Raw genomic sequence first — 16,948 nt, 5'->3', positions numbered from 1 at the left:
TAACTTGTTCCTAGGAGCCCCCAGTATGTATCACCAGTAATTGCAAACAAAAATTTTAAGAGACAAAAGCTAGCTGTTGAGAAAAAGCAAAATATTTAAAAATTAGGGAAGTTTTACTATATGTGCTATGATCTGTGTGCCTCAGGAAGTAATCTCTGAAATGCTATAGCCTGGGAGGAGGTAAAGGCACGAACATGCACACACACATCTCTCTGAGATGCCATTAACATTCATGGCTTCAACCGCCATTCTCACACAGGTGACTCCCAAATCTCTACCTCTGAGACTTTCATCCTGAAGCTCCAACTCTGCTGGATATCGCCACCTGGATGCTGTGCACTCACTTCACCCTCAACATGTTTAAAACCAGGTTTTGTCACACCCTTCTACAGACTTTTGTTTTTCTTCTACAGGCAAGAGCCACTGGTTCAATGAGTAAAAGGTTGATGTGGGTAAAAGCATGTTTTATAAAAATCAGATTGCTGGCTTTGAGCTTAGAGGCCACGAGCTGCCGACAGAAAGCCCAGATGGCGACTGGCGCCCTCCACAACGAAGATTGAAGAACAAAAACTTGGCTAGTCCCCTTCTCCAATTCCCCAACACTGTTCCCCTCCCCCAACTCCCCAATAAAATCTTAAAAAAAAATCAGATTGCTGGTTTTAAATACTAAGGGAGAGAGGCAAGAGATAGACTAGCTAGTTAAAGTCCATGTCAAGAATCCAGGACCTGGCATTGATTCATTGATTCATTCATTCCACGAATGCCTACAGTATACATGACCCACTTACCAATGTTCAACGTCTTTATTTATCTTGATTAGTCCCTCTTTTCCCATATCCAGAAACCAACTCCTGTTAATTCTTCCTTAATAATAATTCTAACATATGGGCCAGCTATGATGGCTCTCTGTTATTCCTCAAGGAAAGAACTGTATTTATTATTCATTTTGGAATACCTTACAGTTCCTAATACAGGGTCTAGGACATAGTAGATGCCCAACAAATATTTGGAGAATTTATTAAGTCATGAATAGAGCAAGCCTGAATTATTGAAATAGTGCCCCAGCTAGCTTCCCTTGCAAGCAGTCTATTCTTATTGTATCCTTTTCAGAAGCCAGTTTCTTAGAAATGTCTTTCTAGTTTCTATTCTGGTTTTCTGAAAAAGTACATAGCATATGTAGCAAATACCGTCTGAAGTATCACCTTGTAAAAGAGCAGGATGAAGTTGATAGCGAAGGCTACAAACAGAGCAAGGAACCTCAGGTTGTAGAAATTCCTGGCCAGGTAGTGCTGAAAAGAAAAGGACAGACAGAAGTGGAAGAGCTTTGGAAGGGAAAGAGTTCTTCCCTCTCTCACAGATCTCGTCTGGTTAGGAGTTCACACAGGATTAGTCTCCACGCTTTGGTAACCTCTTCTAGGATAATCCTGGCCTTCCTATGACTTCTTTGGGGGAGGAACCAGAAATGGTGATTTAAAAAAAAAATGCTTAGAATGATGCTCAGAGGAGCCCTGCTCCAGCTTATTTTTCAGGGAACCAAATGCCTAAATAAGCCACCAGTACAGGACTCAAAAGCTGCTACTAAGGGGTGGTGGTGGCGGTGGTGTGTGTACTCCACACAGAAAGGGGTCTATTTGGAAGTTATGAGTGATTTAGGCTCACAAAAGACCCCCGCAGCTCCCACCCTGCATGCAGCCAGACTGTGGCCCAGAGTCCATGTCCCTTTGTAAGTCACAGCCCCAGAGCCTCTGCCTCGCCCCTCTCAGGGGGCACCATTCCCATCCTCACTGCCATTTTCCTGGAAAGGTCAGCGCCTGAGGACAGCTGCTTGGGGGAAGCTCTCAATCTCTCTGTGTAGGAGGCTCTCACCAATGGCACCCAGGAAGGTGTTGTCCCGGCCATCAGCGCCTGTACCTCAGTGGGCAGTTTGCCAGAGAAACATCTTCACAAGCTGTGCTGAGGGCTGATTGCATGTGGGATGACAAAGCCTCAGAGGACTAGCCTGAGAGCTTAACCTAACACAGGAAGATTCTTTCTGCATGCCAAATGATCCACTACTTCTGAACTTTGGACCGGGATGGGCTAAGTCCCCACAGAACACACACAGAACCAGCTAGAAAGAGGAGTGCCCGCTCTCTTGGAGAGAGCACAGGTTAGAGGGGGTATCCACTGCTGGGCAGAGAGCTGGAGCGCGTGGCCTTTTCCAGGTTTGCTCTTTTTCTTTTCCTCTAATACAAAAGGGACAGGCAGATAAACCAGGAGAGGAAAAGGGGGACTGAGAACGTGAGGCAGCTCAGCTAACCACAGGGTGAAACAAAGTCAGTGGCCACTTTGCTGAGGTCTGCCTGGGGCCAAGGTGGAGGGCTTACCAGCAACTTGGTCTGATAGATTTCCAGCCCTTTAAAGAAATTGGCCGTGAAGGCTTCAGGCTTCTCAACTTTCTGGCCATGCTGTCGCTTCTTCTTTTTGGTCGCTTCTGTCCACAGGGCCTTGGCTTCCTCTCCTTCTCTGGCTCTATACTCCTTCTCTCCATCTTCCATGCTGCAGGGACAAGAAACCCACTCAGCATGGAGGGCAGCGGGAGGCCTGGTCCAGGCAGGGAGATTGAATTAAAGGGAAAGCTTGTAATTATTCCCCAGGGGGCAGGAACCTCAGGTCTTTATCACCCAACAGTGCCTGGATATCAACTTTGTATTGAATGAGTGATGTCCACTCTGATGGCCGCGGTCAGAGATGTACATCGGTTAATAAATAAGTTTGTAGTCTTCTTCTAAAATTTGGATTCATGTTTTTCCTTCAGAAAAGGTGTCCTTTATTTGTTAAGACTTCATTCGAATTAGCAATAGTACCTACTCTTTTAAGTTTGTGGTAGGAATTAAATGAGATATTAGATTAGCACAGGGCCTGGCATGTAATAGGTACTGAATATATTAGATATCATCATCAACAACATTATATGCAGTTGCAAAATATAGGTGTTTGATCATTTGTTTGGCCAGATGGGGAAATTCTGACCTACTAGTGGGGTTATCAAGTTAACAAGGTTAATAATAGAATATGTTTATCGTATAGCTGGTGTTAAAGGAAATATATCCAGGGCTTGCACAGTATCTATTTCTTGTATTAATAGAAATCAAGTTTTTTATTTCCCATAGCAATAGAATAGTAGATGCCCTCAAGAACTACCTACTGTAGGATTGTGAGTACACAAAGCTACCAAGAACTTACTCTGCCTTCTCGGGTTCTACTTTTCCTTCTGAATCATGAGCTGCTTTCATCTCTGCTGCCTAGACAAAAATAACAATTAGTCAAGTTTTCCTCAAATCAGTGAGTTATGGTGATGGGTCATATCATTGGCCATTTTCATTTCCTTGGTCAGAACTCCCAATGGCCTTCTCGCTTCATGCTTCTGCTTTTCTCAGGATCATGGAATGTTAAGTGTCCTGCGACATATCAAGTTACTCTGGAAAGATGCCAAGACATAGATTGCTAACTTGAAAACCCCACTCCCTGTTATGATTCAACTCAAAGCGAAATCCTGTGCTAGGACACTCAGGGCCCCATGGCAGTGGGCCTACTGCCCTAAGGGACAGGGAGAGATGGGACACAGATCATACCTGGTCCAATCCAGAACCCGCGTCCATCAGACAGCACACCTGCCTTGTCTTCAGTCCTCTTACCTCCACCCCAGTCCCTCTGACTGATGACGGTTGAACTTAGAATTCCATTCAGGCTACTTACCAAGGTCTACAAAGCCCACATGATCATGGCCTTTCGCTCTGTGTTATCTGGCACCACTTGATTCGTTCATTCCTATACCTAAACACTCGGACCTCATGTCCTTTCTTGGGACATTCCAAATCCTTCCCTGAACCCGGACCCTTCACAACAGCCCTATCCTCTACCAGGGAGTGTGACTGCCCTGACTTTCCACGTGCCCGCCATCCCTCAGGACTTGGTTCAGATGACACCTTTTCAGAGGCCTCCTGGGCCATCCTATGTATAGTGGGGCCCACATTTGCTCTGTGACACATGTCCTTGTTCATTTATTTTAGCATGTGTCATAAGTGGTAATTATTTATTGGTTGTCTTCTTCCATTAGATGTTAAGCTCTGTTAAAGCAAAAATGTTGTCTCTCCTGTTAACCAACGTATTCCCATATCTTAGGAACACAGCCTGGCATGTAGCAGGCCTTGAATGAGTTCCTATTATGTGTCAAACTCTGTCCATACCCTACATCAGGGAGCAAAACAGAGTAAATTAATTAATATGGTAAGAATGCCTGTGATTCTGATGCTTCCTTTCCTGACTCTACAAACCACATGAGAGTTCTCGCCTACACATTTCCTTAACACCTGGCAGACCTCCTGCTTCACACTTATAGTGACTTGTCCAATGTGTATTTTTCCCACTAAATTATAGGAGCATTTCTCATTCACCACTGTATTCTCAGAGCCCAAATCAGTGACAAGCACCTATTAACTAGTCAATAAATATTAATGTAATGAATGAATAAAAGTTGTCTTTGGACTCTGATCTCTTCACACTTCTCTCCATACTCTCTTTAATACAAGAATGATGCTGTGAGCTGAGCTGGGTGCTGCAAGAGAGGAAAACACCTGAGGGCTGACCAAGGGCCAACTACCATGACCAAAGAGTTCTAAATTATTGTTATCTTATTCCCTGAATGTAGTTGACTGACTCAAAGTCCAAATTTCATAGTGGGTGCATCCCAAGAATGAAAATGTCCCAAGCATGATAAAACTCACTGGGACGCTGTGCAAAATCACAGGGTATCATCTGGACCTTTTGGGACGATGCAGAAGTATTGTCTCACAAGAAAAGTCTCCTGTGCTATACCTGGTTTTCTGTGCTTCCAGCTCACTAAATGAACCTGTCCACCGTGAGAACTAACCTTCTAATAAAAGTGTGGAAGCAAGGTGAGCATCACAGACCATCATGGTTGAACTCAACAATGTCAACTGAAGACCACTTACCAGTTAGATACAGACAACCATTTAAGTCTCGTTCTCTCCAGACATGGCAAAGCTGGAATTATAAAATCAGGGTAATCATAGGAAAGCTGGTATCTAATACATTGTGGGCTCTTAGGGAATTGGTATCAGTACTGATTGCAAGATATAATGGCAAGTCTTTTTCTGGGCATAAAGAAAGATGATGGAAACAAATGATGCTTACCTGTGCTTTCCTTTTCTTCCGTACAGTACTCTCTAGTGTAGGGGGTTCATCCTTGCCAATAATCTCCGAGAAGTCACCCAAACCCACTTCGGGCCCATGCTTTAAGCCACCTTCTTTCTTTGAGTGGAGTCCAAAAACACCTGACATAATATCTGCATCTCCTTTCTCACCCTTTATGAAGTGTACTAGTTCAGTGGTGATACCTGGCTCAGTCACTTCTGCCCTCTCAGCCTCCATAGCATCATCATGGATACCAAATTGGGTTGGATCAGGCATGTCCCCCAGGATCTTGGTCACCCTGATGTTCTTTGCTCCTTCTACCAGGCCCCCTCCAAACACTGTGTTCCAGAGGATCTGAAAGATTCCTCCCAATATGGCGAAGAACAATTGGAATAGTCCCACGAACAACATCCAGAAGAAAGAGAGTAACACCTTCACCAGCTCCTTCACAGTCATCTTTTTCACCTTCCTGTATTGCTTCCTGAGGTTTTTCAGGGTTGCCCTCTTTAGAAAGTTGGCAACATTTCTCTTTACTGAGGCACAGGCCATGGCAAACGCAGAGGCAGACTCAAAAGACTTCTCCTCCTCTTCACCCTCAATTTCTAACGTGTAAGAAGAATCTTCGTCTTCCTCCTCCTCCTCCTCCTCTTCTGGCCTGTCGGTTGAGTCAGATTCAGAGATCTGAGATGCTAACTGCATTTCAAAGATGGTATCCTCACAGAAGTTCACAAACAGTTCCATTTTTTCTTGCTCCCCACCTTCATTGACAACATCAAAGATGAACTGTCGCTTAGATTCCTTCACTTGGGGCTTTTCCCATTGAGTTCGGCTGGATTCACTGATCTCAAAATAAACACGCTCAATTTTCTTGGCTCCACCCATAATCTCAATGCGTCCCAGGTATGGTTCGAAGTAATTTAGCACACTTTCTGCTGGGTCCAACAGACACTTAAGCCGAGAATCATTTGGCATATGCTCGGAGAGATTTGTCAGTAACACTGCCACATTAAACCCTATGTCCTTGGCCGGCTCATGGAACCGGTCTACAAAATCCATGTAGTTAAACATGTCATTCTCATCAGCTTCTGCACACGAAAGGAGAAAGTCAATCTCTGACTGTGTGTACTGTTTCTGCCCTTCCATGGCCTTCTGGAATTCTTTTTTGGAGATAATCCCTTTACCATCTGGGTCATATTCTTTGAAGGTGTCTGAGCTGGTTAAGTCTTTAAGTTTCAAGAACATGTCAAAGAATTTCAAGATCATTTCTACATTGGTAGATGATTCTACCAGTGTGTCAACCATCTGCTTGCCAATAGTTCCATTTACCACATTCCCTGTGAGGCGGGTTAAAAAAGATATACAAATACATCAATAAACCCAAGCCATTGTGTAACTGGTTAGGTAGCTATTTTTAGAAGACTTATATGCCAAATCAGTCAGCTCTTTTCTGACTGTGGTGATTTGGAAATGGGCAGGAGGGAGCAGCAAGCCATAAAGACTACACCACTACGCACCAAGGGGGGAAGAAACAAAGGGAAGAAGGAGATGGCTCCACCAGGGCCTTTGGTCTAGCCTGGGGCCTGGGAAGTGGTTTTGTTATCAGATTATCGGGGACATGTAGGGATAAGTGGGACCCCTTTTATCCCCTTAGACCTAGGACGGTGCCCAACTCGATGGCTGGCATACACACTGGCAGCCAGATGTATTGAAAAGCAATGGGGAGAGGGAGAGGATAAGGAAGAGCGAAGCTTGGAGGTTTTCCCCAGTTCATTCTGGCTTTCCTATTGACATAAAATGAGTTGGTTTCAGGCTTTGTCCATCAGACCATGTGCCCCTCACTCATTTTTTTGTTGCTGGAAATTTAGCTTTCTAACCAATGTCATATGGCATCATCAATGACCTGCCAGAAGGATAATCTGTGTGGTTAGTATGGTTAGTGCTCGGACCAATTACAGTTGTGTGAATGCCTAGTTATACCAAACAGCCCAACCTTCCAGGAGGGACAGAAGCATCACCACCATGTCCTGAAGGAGATCCAAGAGTTCCTTCAGCAGCTCGATCTGACTGGAATCCTAGAACAGAAACAGGAGATACCCCTGAGCTATCTGATCCCTCCGCAAAGTACAGGGCAGCGAGCAAGAAGAGCCTGCTCTGGAAAGGTTAGGTGAAGGCTGTGTCATCTCGGGAGTGAGCTCCCTTCTCATTGTGAGTGTGGACGTCGTGCCATCCGCTGTGTGCAGCATTGGGAGGCTCAGTGTAGCAGGGTTCAGCCAACAGCTCTCCTTCACATTTTTCCTTTTTATTAACACAGTGTGGCAGATATAACACTTGTTGTCCAAAACTATTGAACAACCCAATCTACCAAAGAGCCTTTAGGTATCTCTAGTAGTTTATGCTGTCTTTTTATACTGGAGAAATACAAGTGAGCTTTTGGGGACTACTGCAATCCAATTAAGGTATCAAGATTATAATCACCAAGTGAGTTCTCCTTTTTTTTTTTTTTTCTAATGGACTAATTTAGGTTCTAGCTGGTGGTGATCTGGTCCCTTAAAATGGTCTATAATTGAAGGCTATACCTCTGGGTGATTTTGATACTAGTCTGTTTGGTTTTCATCCCAGCCTTGCAGACAGGGCATTGGCAAGTTAGCACTGTACTTATACCCTATTGTCACAGAAGGCAGACAATCCTTGGAAGATCTGAGGTGGGCAATCTGAAGGGGAGATTAAAAAATGCATCTGGGCCACACTTTGTTTACAGACTCTCTCACAAAGACATAGTTGTTTGTCTAACCCTTTAAATTTCAGAGGGATTTCACCCCACCTTTGGTGTGTGTTATAGCTATATACAAAATAGAAGTGTAGGATATTAGAGCTGGAAGAGATCTCAGAGATCATCTATTCTGACTCCCAATATTTCACAGATGATGAAACAAAAAACCAGCAAAGGGAAATGACTTCCTAAAAGTCACCAGTGAGGAGGTGGTGGGACCAGGCTCAAGGCCACCGCACTGCCCAGGCTAGGGTGACACAGGAGTCAGTTGGCTGACATGTCACTGCCGAATTAGCAGCCCTCCCAAGAACTCTCTCCTCCCATAAGGCCAGAGTCAAAAGGGGAAAAATGAAAGGGTTAAATAGCACATTCCAGAAGAGAGGAGGAGGATGTGACAGCCTTGAAAATTTTAGGTACAAGTTATTTAAATTAAGCCTGCAAATGTTATTCTAATCAGCCTGAAACATCCTGACGCTCTCCCTCACGTGTTGCCATGGAGAGAGGCAATCAACTACTACATACACTACATTTATTTGTTCATAATAAATGCTCTGAGCGATTCGATTCATTTTGCCAGAGAGATGGGGAGTGAGAAGGAAGGGCAGAGATGGGGAGGGAAGGGGAAGCCAAAGGAAGAGAGAACGGATACGTAAATTAAAGAGACAGGCAGACACTTGACAGATCAGACAGGGCTGGTAGATTGTTATAAACTGACAAAGCAGGGACAAGGAAGCAACAGGGATTAGCATCACAAAAAGCAAATGTTGAGGCACTTATGAACAGGGTAGGTTGGGGGGACACAAGGAAGGAAGCTGCATCCATGCAAAAGCCTGTCTGGGGGCATTAGTTCCTGTCTCCCATTTAGACCTACGTACGGTTTTAAAAAGGGGACCTAATCTGCATGACTTTTGCAGCCATTTGTTCATACAGCCAAATCCACAACGGGAATACCAAGAAGTGCGGATTGATTTAGCATTTCACACCGACGGGGGGCTCGTTGGGGACAGGCCACAGTACCTGAGAGAGTTTCATTTGCATGTTAGCAAAGACGTGGAGGAAGCCGACCACTGCGTCCCACAGCCTGCTGTGAGCCAGGCTCTGTTGGTTCCCAATGCAAGGCCCCTGTGGAGAAGGGGACGTCCTTATGTCACTTAAACACCACCAGCTGCTCTGAGACGTGCCCTAGGAAGGGCATTTGACACCAGCTTACATGAACAGATGGCTCCTTCCAAAAGTCACATACTTTGTGCTCAATATTTCCCCAAGATACTACCTCCTCCCCCATCATAGGATCCTATGTCTAAGCAAAAGCCACCAGGAATTTCACAGTCTGCTGATTTCCAGAGATTTTCTTTTAGCCTCAGAATGTGCTCTTCAGATATAATCGGACACTGAAGAACATCATTTAAAAGAGTTAAATGTTCTGGTTGAAACAGAGTTGAAGGCCACTCCTGCTCATTCTCATCCATACCTTGGCCTGTGAGGGGTTCTGAAAAACTCAAGGGTTCTGTGGAGCCCAATGTGAAAACCTGTTATCTGGCAAAGCTACATGTAAAATGCTATGACCACATGGCTATCTACTCAAGTAAAAAAACAAAACAAAACAATGACTAATATTCCTTAAAGAGGTTTATTTGTTTTGTTTTGAATGTACATGGTATATTAATTTTTTTTTAGCTGAGTCATCCTGTCACCTGTTGGCAGCTCAGCTCAGGCTGGGCATTGAACTGCTGTTGCTCAGAGCTCACACTCTTGAGCGAGCTCTTAACCAACTGAGCCACTCGGCCGGCCTGATTAATATTTCTAGTGTTCAACTACTTTTAGGGTTTTCTTATCATTAACCTGAACGTCAGGCATAATACCATCTCTAACTATGTTTTCTGAAGGAACAAACACAGAGAGATAACAATTACCAGTTTGTATTTTCCATGTTAATAACCTTGCCTATTTTTGAAGATCATTACTGAACCAATATTTCTTATCCTAAACTCTTCCTTATAGTTTATTTTTCTACCCTTTAATCAATCCCCAAACCACTCTTTGATAAGGAGTTTCTGAGAAGAGCACCGATACTGTCTCAAGTTCTAGAAAAGGCTTGGCAGAATTCCCAGGCACGAGGCGAGCAGGAGAAATAGTGCCTAAATCATGTAAGCCTGTCTAAACCACTGCTCATGTACATTTGGTTCATGTACTGTACATTCCTAGAAACCTCTAGATTCTTTTTGGAACAAAACTGTGTTGAAAGAAACTCACAGTCACTTAAAATAAGCTTCTTCTTTACTTTCTGGTTAAAGTTCTCCCTGGGAAATTCTGAAGATTAGGGTGGGCTCTGCAGAGAGCAAATCAGATGCTTGTCAAATCTATTCAATGATCTTCCCAGGTACAGTAAAACCTTGGATTGCAGGTAACTTGGTTTGTGAGTGCTCCGCAAGATGAGCAAACATTTCCAATACATTTTAACATGGTAAACGAGCGATGTCTTGCAATACAAGTAGTTTGTTTCCAGAACAAATTATGCTCGCAAACCAAGGCGTTACTGTATTTCACATTCTGTGACACTTCAGATGAGTCACCTGTTCCTAGGTTTATCTCCCCATGTTCTTACAATCCTTGGGTGACATCTATCTTTTAAAACCTCCTTGTCAAGTTGATAGTCTTAGTTTTGTGTTTATTTTAATAAGCATATATGATCTGAGTGTGCCAGTTGGCTCATCATATGGATCTTTACAAAATTTATATAATACAACTGTGATATGGCTACTGATTTTATAGCAAATTATGCCTGAATACATCCTTTATTCCTTTTCATGGTAGCTGGACCACTGTAGGCAATGAACAGAGAATGCTGTGAACAGAAAAAGAATGCTGCAAGATCTAGACATTCGACCTAAAATTCACTTGTAGTTTTAACTGCCATTGCACATAGTTTATGAGCTTCTGAAGTTACCTTTTCCATAGAGTTAATTTCTGAAAAATTAGTAGGATCTCATATTTTTTTAATCTTAAGGCTCAAAGTAACATCATGTATCCCTTTATTCCTTCATTCTATTAGTCATTTCTCTGCTCCACTCTTTACACTTACTGAACACCTATGATGTGCTAGACATCGTGCTAGAAATGAAGAATTTTAAATTGAATAAGAAGTTTTCCATCTGCAGAAAGTTTTCAGTCTGGGGGGAAAGCAAAACGTAACTAGAGGAATGCAAATAAAGTGTGATAATACTATGAACAGGTCACAGTGGGGGACCATAAACCATAGCTTCTCATGGACTGTAGGTACTATGGGTTCCTATTTACAGATAAGAAATATTGTCAGCATTAGGGCTGGGGGCACAGTCCACATGTGCATCCAAATATTCTCTAGAGAATTTAGAAGATAGGAGCGTCAAAAATGCTCTCTTTGTTTTCAAGCACGTACTCCGTCTCACATACCTGGATGTATTCAGTAAGAGAATTGAAAATCTGCTTGGTGACCACCAGAGCTTTGGAGAAATTGTGCTGTCCAGATTCATCAATGATGTCCTTCCCTGAATAATACCAGTAGAAATCACTGATTGATTCCTAAGGACAAACAAGCAGAGTTTAGTATTTCTCAAGCTTTGGTCTGTGTAGCTGAACTCAATGCTAGGGAAGAATACCAGAGAGTCCTATATCTCCATGACCTCTTTGTCATGACAGGAGCCTGGGGCTCTGTGAAGAAGCAGAGGCAGCGGATCCCTAACCTCTGTGAAGTACACATATCCCTCCGCAGGCAAGAACAGATAGAAGAGAGGACAGTGTTCAGCTGGACCTCGGTGACTATGATATAGGACAATTTATTCACAATGAAAAAGGTACATTAAAGATAATTATGGTGATCAACCAAATAATCACCATAACAGTAACAACCTAATAGTTAACACTGTGAGTGCCAGGCACTGTTCTGAGCACATTAAGTATATTAAACCTCTCAATCTTTACTGTCACACTATGAAACGGGTCCTACCCATTTTATAGATGAGAAAACTGGAACACAGGGAGGTTAAACAGATTGATTGCTCCAGGTCCCAAACTGGTAAGTGGCAGAGCCAGGATGAAGAATCAGCAAAGAGAAAAGAGAATCCTCTCTTAGGTTTGTGTAGATTTTCTTGATATTATTTGGATTTTCCTTCAAACAATTAAAGCAAGTGACTGCTCAACACTAAGAATTTGTAGATTCATCTTGTTCCCACCACTTTCTGGAACTCTTTCTCCTACTGAATAACCTGTTCTCATTCACAGGTTATTTTATAGCTGTGGGGCATTGTGGCCAGGTTTTCACTGGCGAAAGTAAACCAGCATTTATAATAAATGATGTGGCATTTTAACCACTCCCTCCACTTCAGTCTTCAAACATGCGAACACACTTTTTAGGTACAGCAGATCCTCGAATAAGATTGTTTTGTTCTGTGTTGCTTGGTTATAACATTGATGAGATGTCCTAAGACCTTAACTCTTAATTACATCCATTCGCCTATGGTAAAATTGGTTTTATTACATGTCATTTCACTTGCAGTCACAGAACCTGCTGACAACATTAACTCAAGACTTACTGTATGGACTTCCCTATAAGTGTGTGGGCATAGATGACAATACCTTCCCTATTGGGGCTTGACTGTATCCTGGGCCCTCCTGGCCCCTGTGTAACTGTCTTTAGCTTTTGGAAGTACCTCTGAGACATGCCACCATCCAAGGCCCACCTACCTGAAGACGCAGAAGGTAGTCCACAGTGCTGATGATGACATTCACAGTGGTGGTGTTGCCCATCTGAGTCCGCAGGAAGTTCTGAAAGTCTGACAACACCAGGGCTGGGTCAGAGTCCGACCCCATCATGCCAAGGGAGCCAGTCATGCTCTCTTGGCTAAATTCAGAAGAGGCAAACTACGTGAAAAGCCTTACAAGGGCACCCTGTTTGGGTCCTGGTGTCTCCTGCAGGACAAAATGCTGCCCTGAGCCTTCCCATCCCAGTGTCACCAGAAACTGGACCTAATGATCCCTGAGGGACTTGATAGAAAGGGTTGGGTGTTTTGTTTCACCATATGAAGATTCTGGAAGCAGTTTAGCCTTGGTGGCATTACATAACATGAGCCTTGGGTTAAAGGTCATTTTACATGGGGCTTCTTCCCTTCTTGAGAACGAATTAACTGTTGTCCTTGAGTTAGAACCTGGTTGTACCAAATGCAGCATCCTGAACTGAAACGTCATTTTGCACCTGAATGTTGTTTTCCCTTGACAAATCAATCTGTGCCACTTACCATTGTTATGTCCTTCACAGAGTAACTGTAGGAATCTAAAGAGATCTCGTGTAAACTCGTCATTCTGGAGTACTTTTTCACCTTGAAAACAGAGAACACTGGTGAGCATCTGTTTGCTTCTCAACACAGAACATCTGCCTATGCAAACGAATGCAAAAAACACTAAAGGAGCCGTCCCAGAGTGGTTCGAAAGGGGAACTCTGGATGAATGCTGATACACCCAATGAACTCAGAACTGAGGCTGCAGAACACAATGACCAACAAAGCTAAAATATTTAGCCCCCGGATGCAACTGTAAGGAAAACAGCCAGGCTAGTAGCAGCAATGGTTCACAGTCCGTCACCCATGCTCTATAAACAGAGGACTCTTCTTTAATTAAGCATCAAACTGCTGAGTTAAACTTGACATGCAGTCACCAAGCCTAAAATGTGGAGGAGCTGAGGGAATTACATTGGGTCCCTTCGGACGCACACATGGTAGGAACTCAGGCCAGAAACTCAAACTTACCACGCTCACGAACAATGACTGGTGATAAGAGAAAAACAGAATAGAAAGTAAGAAAACAATAAACACCATGATACACTGTCTTTAGCTAAGTTTGGCTCTATGAACACATCCAGACTGCGCTGGCTTTTAACAAAGCTACTGATGAAAATATTTTGCTGAAATGGAGCAAGTCCTTGCAGAATTAGAAGAAGTAAGCAGGGCTCTAACTAGAAATAATCAGGAAGAGAGTGTGGCCTTCACATTCATTAGTTACTTACGTGTTCCTTCCTCAGTAACCATCCCCAGGCCTTCAGCTTTATTCTGCCTCTCAAATGCGTTCAAATCAAGGACACTTGTAATAGACAAAAGGAAGCAAGGTCAGGGCTACACACACTGGGATAATGGATTTCTAACGCCAATGTTCCTATTGACCAAGAATATCCTGCCCTTATATTATCATAAATGCACTAATGCATAACAGTGTGTTTGAGAGTCTAACGGTTCCCTGGGTTTGTGCCAGGCAGCATTGCCCAAGGATGCCTGGAGCTCAGAGGCCTTGTTATACACATGGGGAGGATCAGAAACACTTATGGTGACTATCATTGTTTGTCCAGTTTGAGTGCTTGCTGATGGACGAAGACTTAGAAAGGCTTCCTAAATAAAGAAGGAACAATTTGTTTCTAAGACTTTTCAAGGGCAAGTTTGCTTTACACTGCACTAATGAATGTTCACTTCCCACATTTGCATACTTTCTCTGAGAATCACGAGGAATTGTTGCTTTTAGTGATTAGGATGAATATTGATGGCGAGAGCTACAAACTTCCAGATTTTGAAGGGCCATACCTTAGGATTCCTGGATTATTCAGGGGGTGAGATTAAGCTTTCTAGAGGCAATGGTGTCCCTTCATTTTTGTCCCCACTTTCCTCAACCTTCCCAATCACAGCCACCATCAAAGCCTACTTAAGTCAGGAACCCCGAGTACAACCATAGATTTTAATAATGAGGACACTGTATGATATTGTTTCCAATTGGGGCTCATTGTACGCTAACAAACGCTAATTCCTTCCCCAGTCTGGAAGGTTTCATAGAATATAAGAACATAGGTCTCATAAGAATATAGCTATTAAGGAAGCTTTTGGCTGAATCCATTAAGATTCAGCAAACCCCTGCCTGCCTTTTACCACTGGGCAAAGGAAATGACCAACAGATAGGAAAGACATGACAGAAAAATCCAGCACCTCTTTCCTCCTTTTAGGAGTCACAAACACTCTGTAATTTAGATGAATTTTAATAAGGAAACAGTGAAAATTCCTAATGTCATCTTGTTGGTTCTCCCCAGATTCTGCTGTAAGAAGGGTTTCTTCAATAACATAAAACTATTCTCCTATTTTGGTTTTGCTATCAAGGGAGGAGAATATGGACATAGCTGCTTTGACGCAGCACTTCCGATTTAAGAGACAATCTGTGCAACAGACATTTCTGACCCTTACTCCACTCCAAAGCACCCATTTCAAATGTTTTACTTTCTCCAATGCATATTTTACAAATATGTATTATTTTCATAATTGGCAAAAAAACCATTAAAATTTCTTAAAACTTGTTAGAACTCAGTTGGCCCCTAAGGGTATGTCACCTGTCCGTCCATTATAAGTGAGTTTAGCATGAGCTAGATAATTATAACTTTGATTTCTTTCAGAGTGAGTTGCAGACCGTTCAACACACATGTGGATCTTAGAGAATGAGTTGACACTTTTCTTAGAAAGATTTCTAGCCCATTTCTGAAATGAGCAAGTATGGTGACCTTCTGACTTTTGGTTATGTATTGTTCATTTGGCGGAGGGTTCAGCCATGAGGGGAGGCTTAACTAACCTGGTAATATAAACAAAAAGTTTAATGCTATGCTTTTTAGGCTATGCAAAAATGTTCCCATGTTAGGATGTAGGTCTGTCAAAACGGATGTGTCGAAGCATGTACCCACCAAAATACCTTTTAAGGCTCAAAGATTAGTTAAGGATAAAGATGAACAAAGTGCCTAATGGGTCTAATGAAAACACAGCCTTGAGTTACAGTGAGGTGTTCCTCTTCTTTTTCTATTTTTTTCTGGTTTGACTTTTACGAGCATACATGTTTAGGAGAAACTCATAATTCTAAGGATAACACCACAACAAAAAAGGAGGTGAGGGTGATTAAAAAGCCAAACAATGGTGTGTAAGAGTGTGAGAGAGAGAGAGAGAGAGTGTGTGTGTGTGTGTGTGTAATAGAGATTACATGTTCCCCTCTGAATATTATTTGAGTGCCACCCTGAGGCTGGAAGAACTATATCTACCCTCTTTGCTTTCTGAAGTAGGTGAAGCCTTTCTCAATACTTCCATGATAAGCCAATTTATTTTGTAGCCCTCTCCATCCCATTTCTGTTTCCCTTGAATAGTAGAGTTTAAAAAAACCAAAAATGCTGTGGGTGGTTTTCCCTTACTTACCTGCAAGACTGCATAAGACCAGAAAGGCTTTGAAAGAATCCGGCATCCTTTTTCTCCTTTAGGTAATCTAACATTTTCTGCAAAGGAGACACATTTGAAATGGAAAAGCAATGGAAACGATGCCACAAGTAGTGACCCGCCTATCGTAATGGAGAAGTGGCAAGTCCTAGCCACGCAGGCACATCGAGTCAGATCCAGGTGGTGGGTTGTGACCCTGGGTAAGCATCAGAGCCGCCTGTGGACTGAAACCTGCCATGTGTCTGATCCCTACCCTCTACTTATAGAACCAGAATCGTTTAGGGTGGACATTTTATTTTATAAAGGCCCACTGGTATTTCTGCTAGGGCAGTGTGGTAGATCTTTGACATTCATACATTTACTGTTTGAAGTCTCTCCTGTTTGGGAACAAGTGCCCAGAGCACGATCTAGTGGCTGAGGTATAATACGAACAACTCATGCGGTGAGTCTGACACACTGAACCTGAGCTCAGCCAGTGACGAGCCTCATTGAGAGCGCAGTATCTCTTTTACAGTCAGGCTTTCTTTGTTACTGGGAAGGCAGGAACTTTGTCTGGCATTATAAAAATTTTGTTTCATTAAAAAAAGAAAAAAAAAAAGGCCCTACAAGAAAATCAACTGATGGAGTGGTGATGGAAGAGAACAGAAAGTGAGGAGTGTCTTAGAAAATGTTAGTACTTAATGAGAAACTTGTTTGGGATGAATTAAATACTGGGAAAAATTATATT

The 16,948-nt window shown here is 42.8% G+C and overlaps 1 protein-coding gene across 1 annotated transcript in view; it reads right to left on the bottom strand.

The window, feature by feature from the left end:
* RYR3 (ryanodine receptor 3) overlaps window positions 1–16,948 on the bottom strand; it is a 358,095-nt gene that overhangs the window by 19,713 nt on the left and 321,434 nt on the right. The window contains exons 73-84 of the mRNA XM_019627208.1: window positions 16,204–16,280; window positions 14,004–14,077; window positions 13,747–13,764; window positions 13,240–13,320; window positions 12,689–12,777; window positions 11,399–11,527; window positions 8,984–9,088; window positions 7,187–7,268; window positions 5,197–6,530; window positions 3,226–3,284; window positions 2,367–2,538; window positions 1,203–1,289 (exon numbers count right to left, since the gene is read on the bottom strand). Of these exons, the coding sequence (XP_019482753.1) occupies window positions 1,203–1,289; window positions 2,367–2,538; window positions 3,226–3,284; window positions 5,197–6,530; window positions 7,187–7,268; window positions 8,984–9,088; window positions 11,399–11,527; window positions 12,689–12,777; window positions 13,240–13,320; window positions 13,747–13,764; window positions 14,004–14,077; window positions 16,204–16,280 (2,307 nt within the window). The remainder of the gene's footprint in view (window positions 1–1,202; window positions 1,290–2,366; window positions 2,539–3,225; window positions 3,285–5,196; window positions 6,531–7,186; window positions 7,269–8,983; window positions 9,089–11,398; window positions 11,528–12,688; window positions 12,778–13,239; window positions 13,321–13,746; window positions 13,765–14,003; window positions 14,078–16,203; window positions 16,281–16,948) is intronic.

Source organism: Hipposideros armiger, unplaced genomic scaffold, assembly GCF_001890085.2.
Source record: "Hipposideros armiger isolate ML-2016 unplaced genomic scaffold, ASM189008v1 scaffold_724, whole genome shotgun sequence".
Classification (NCBI taxonomy): Eukaryota; Metazoa; Chordata; class Mammalia; order Chiroptera; family Hipposideridae; genus Hipposideros; species Hipposideros armiger.
The sequence above is the reverse complement of the archived record's forward strand: the minus strand, read 5'-3'. Positions and strand labels throughout refer to the sequence as shown.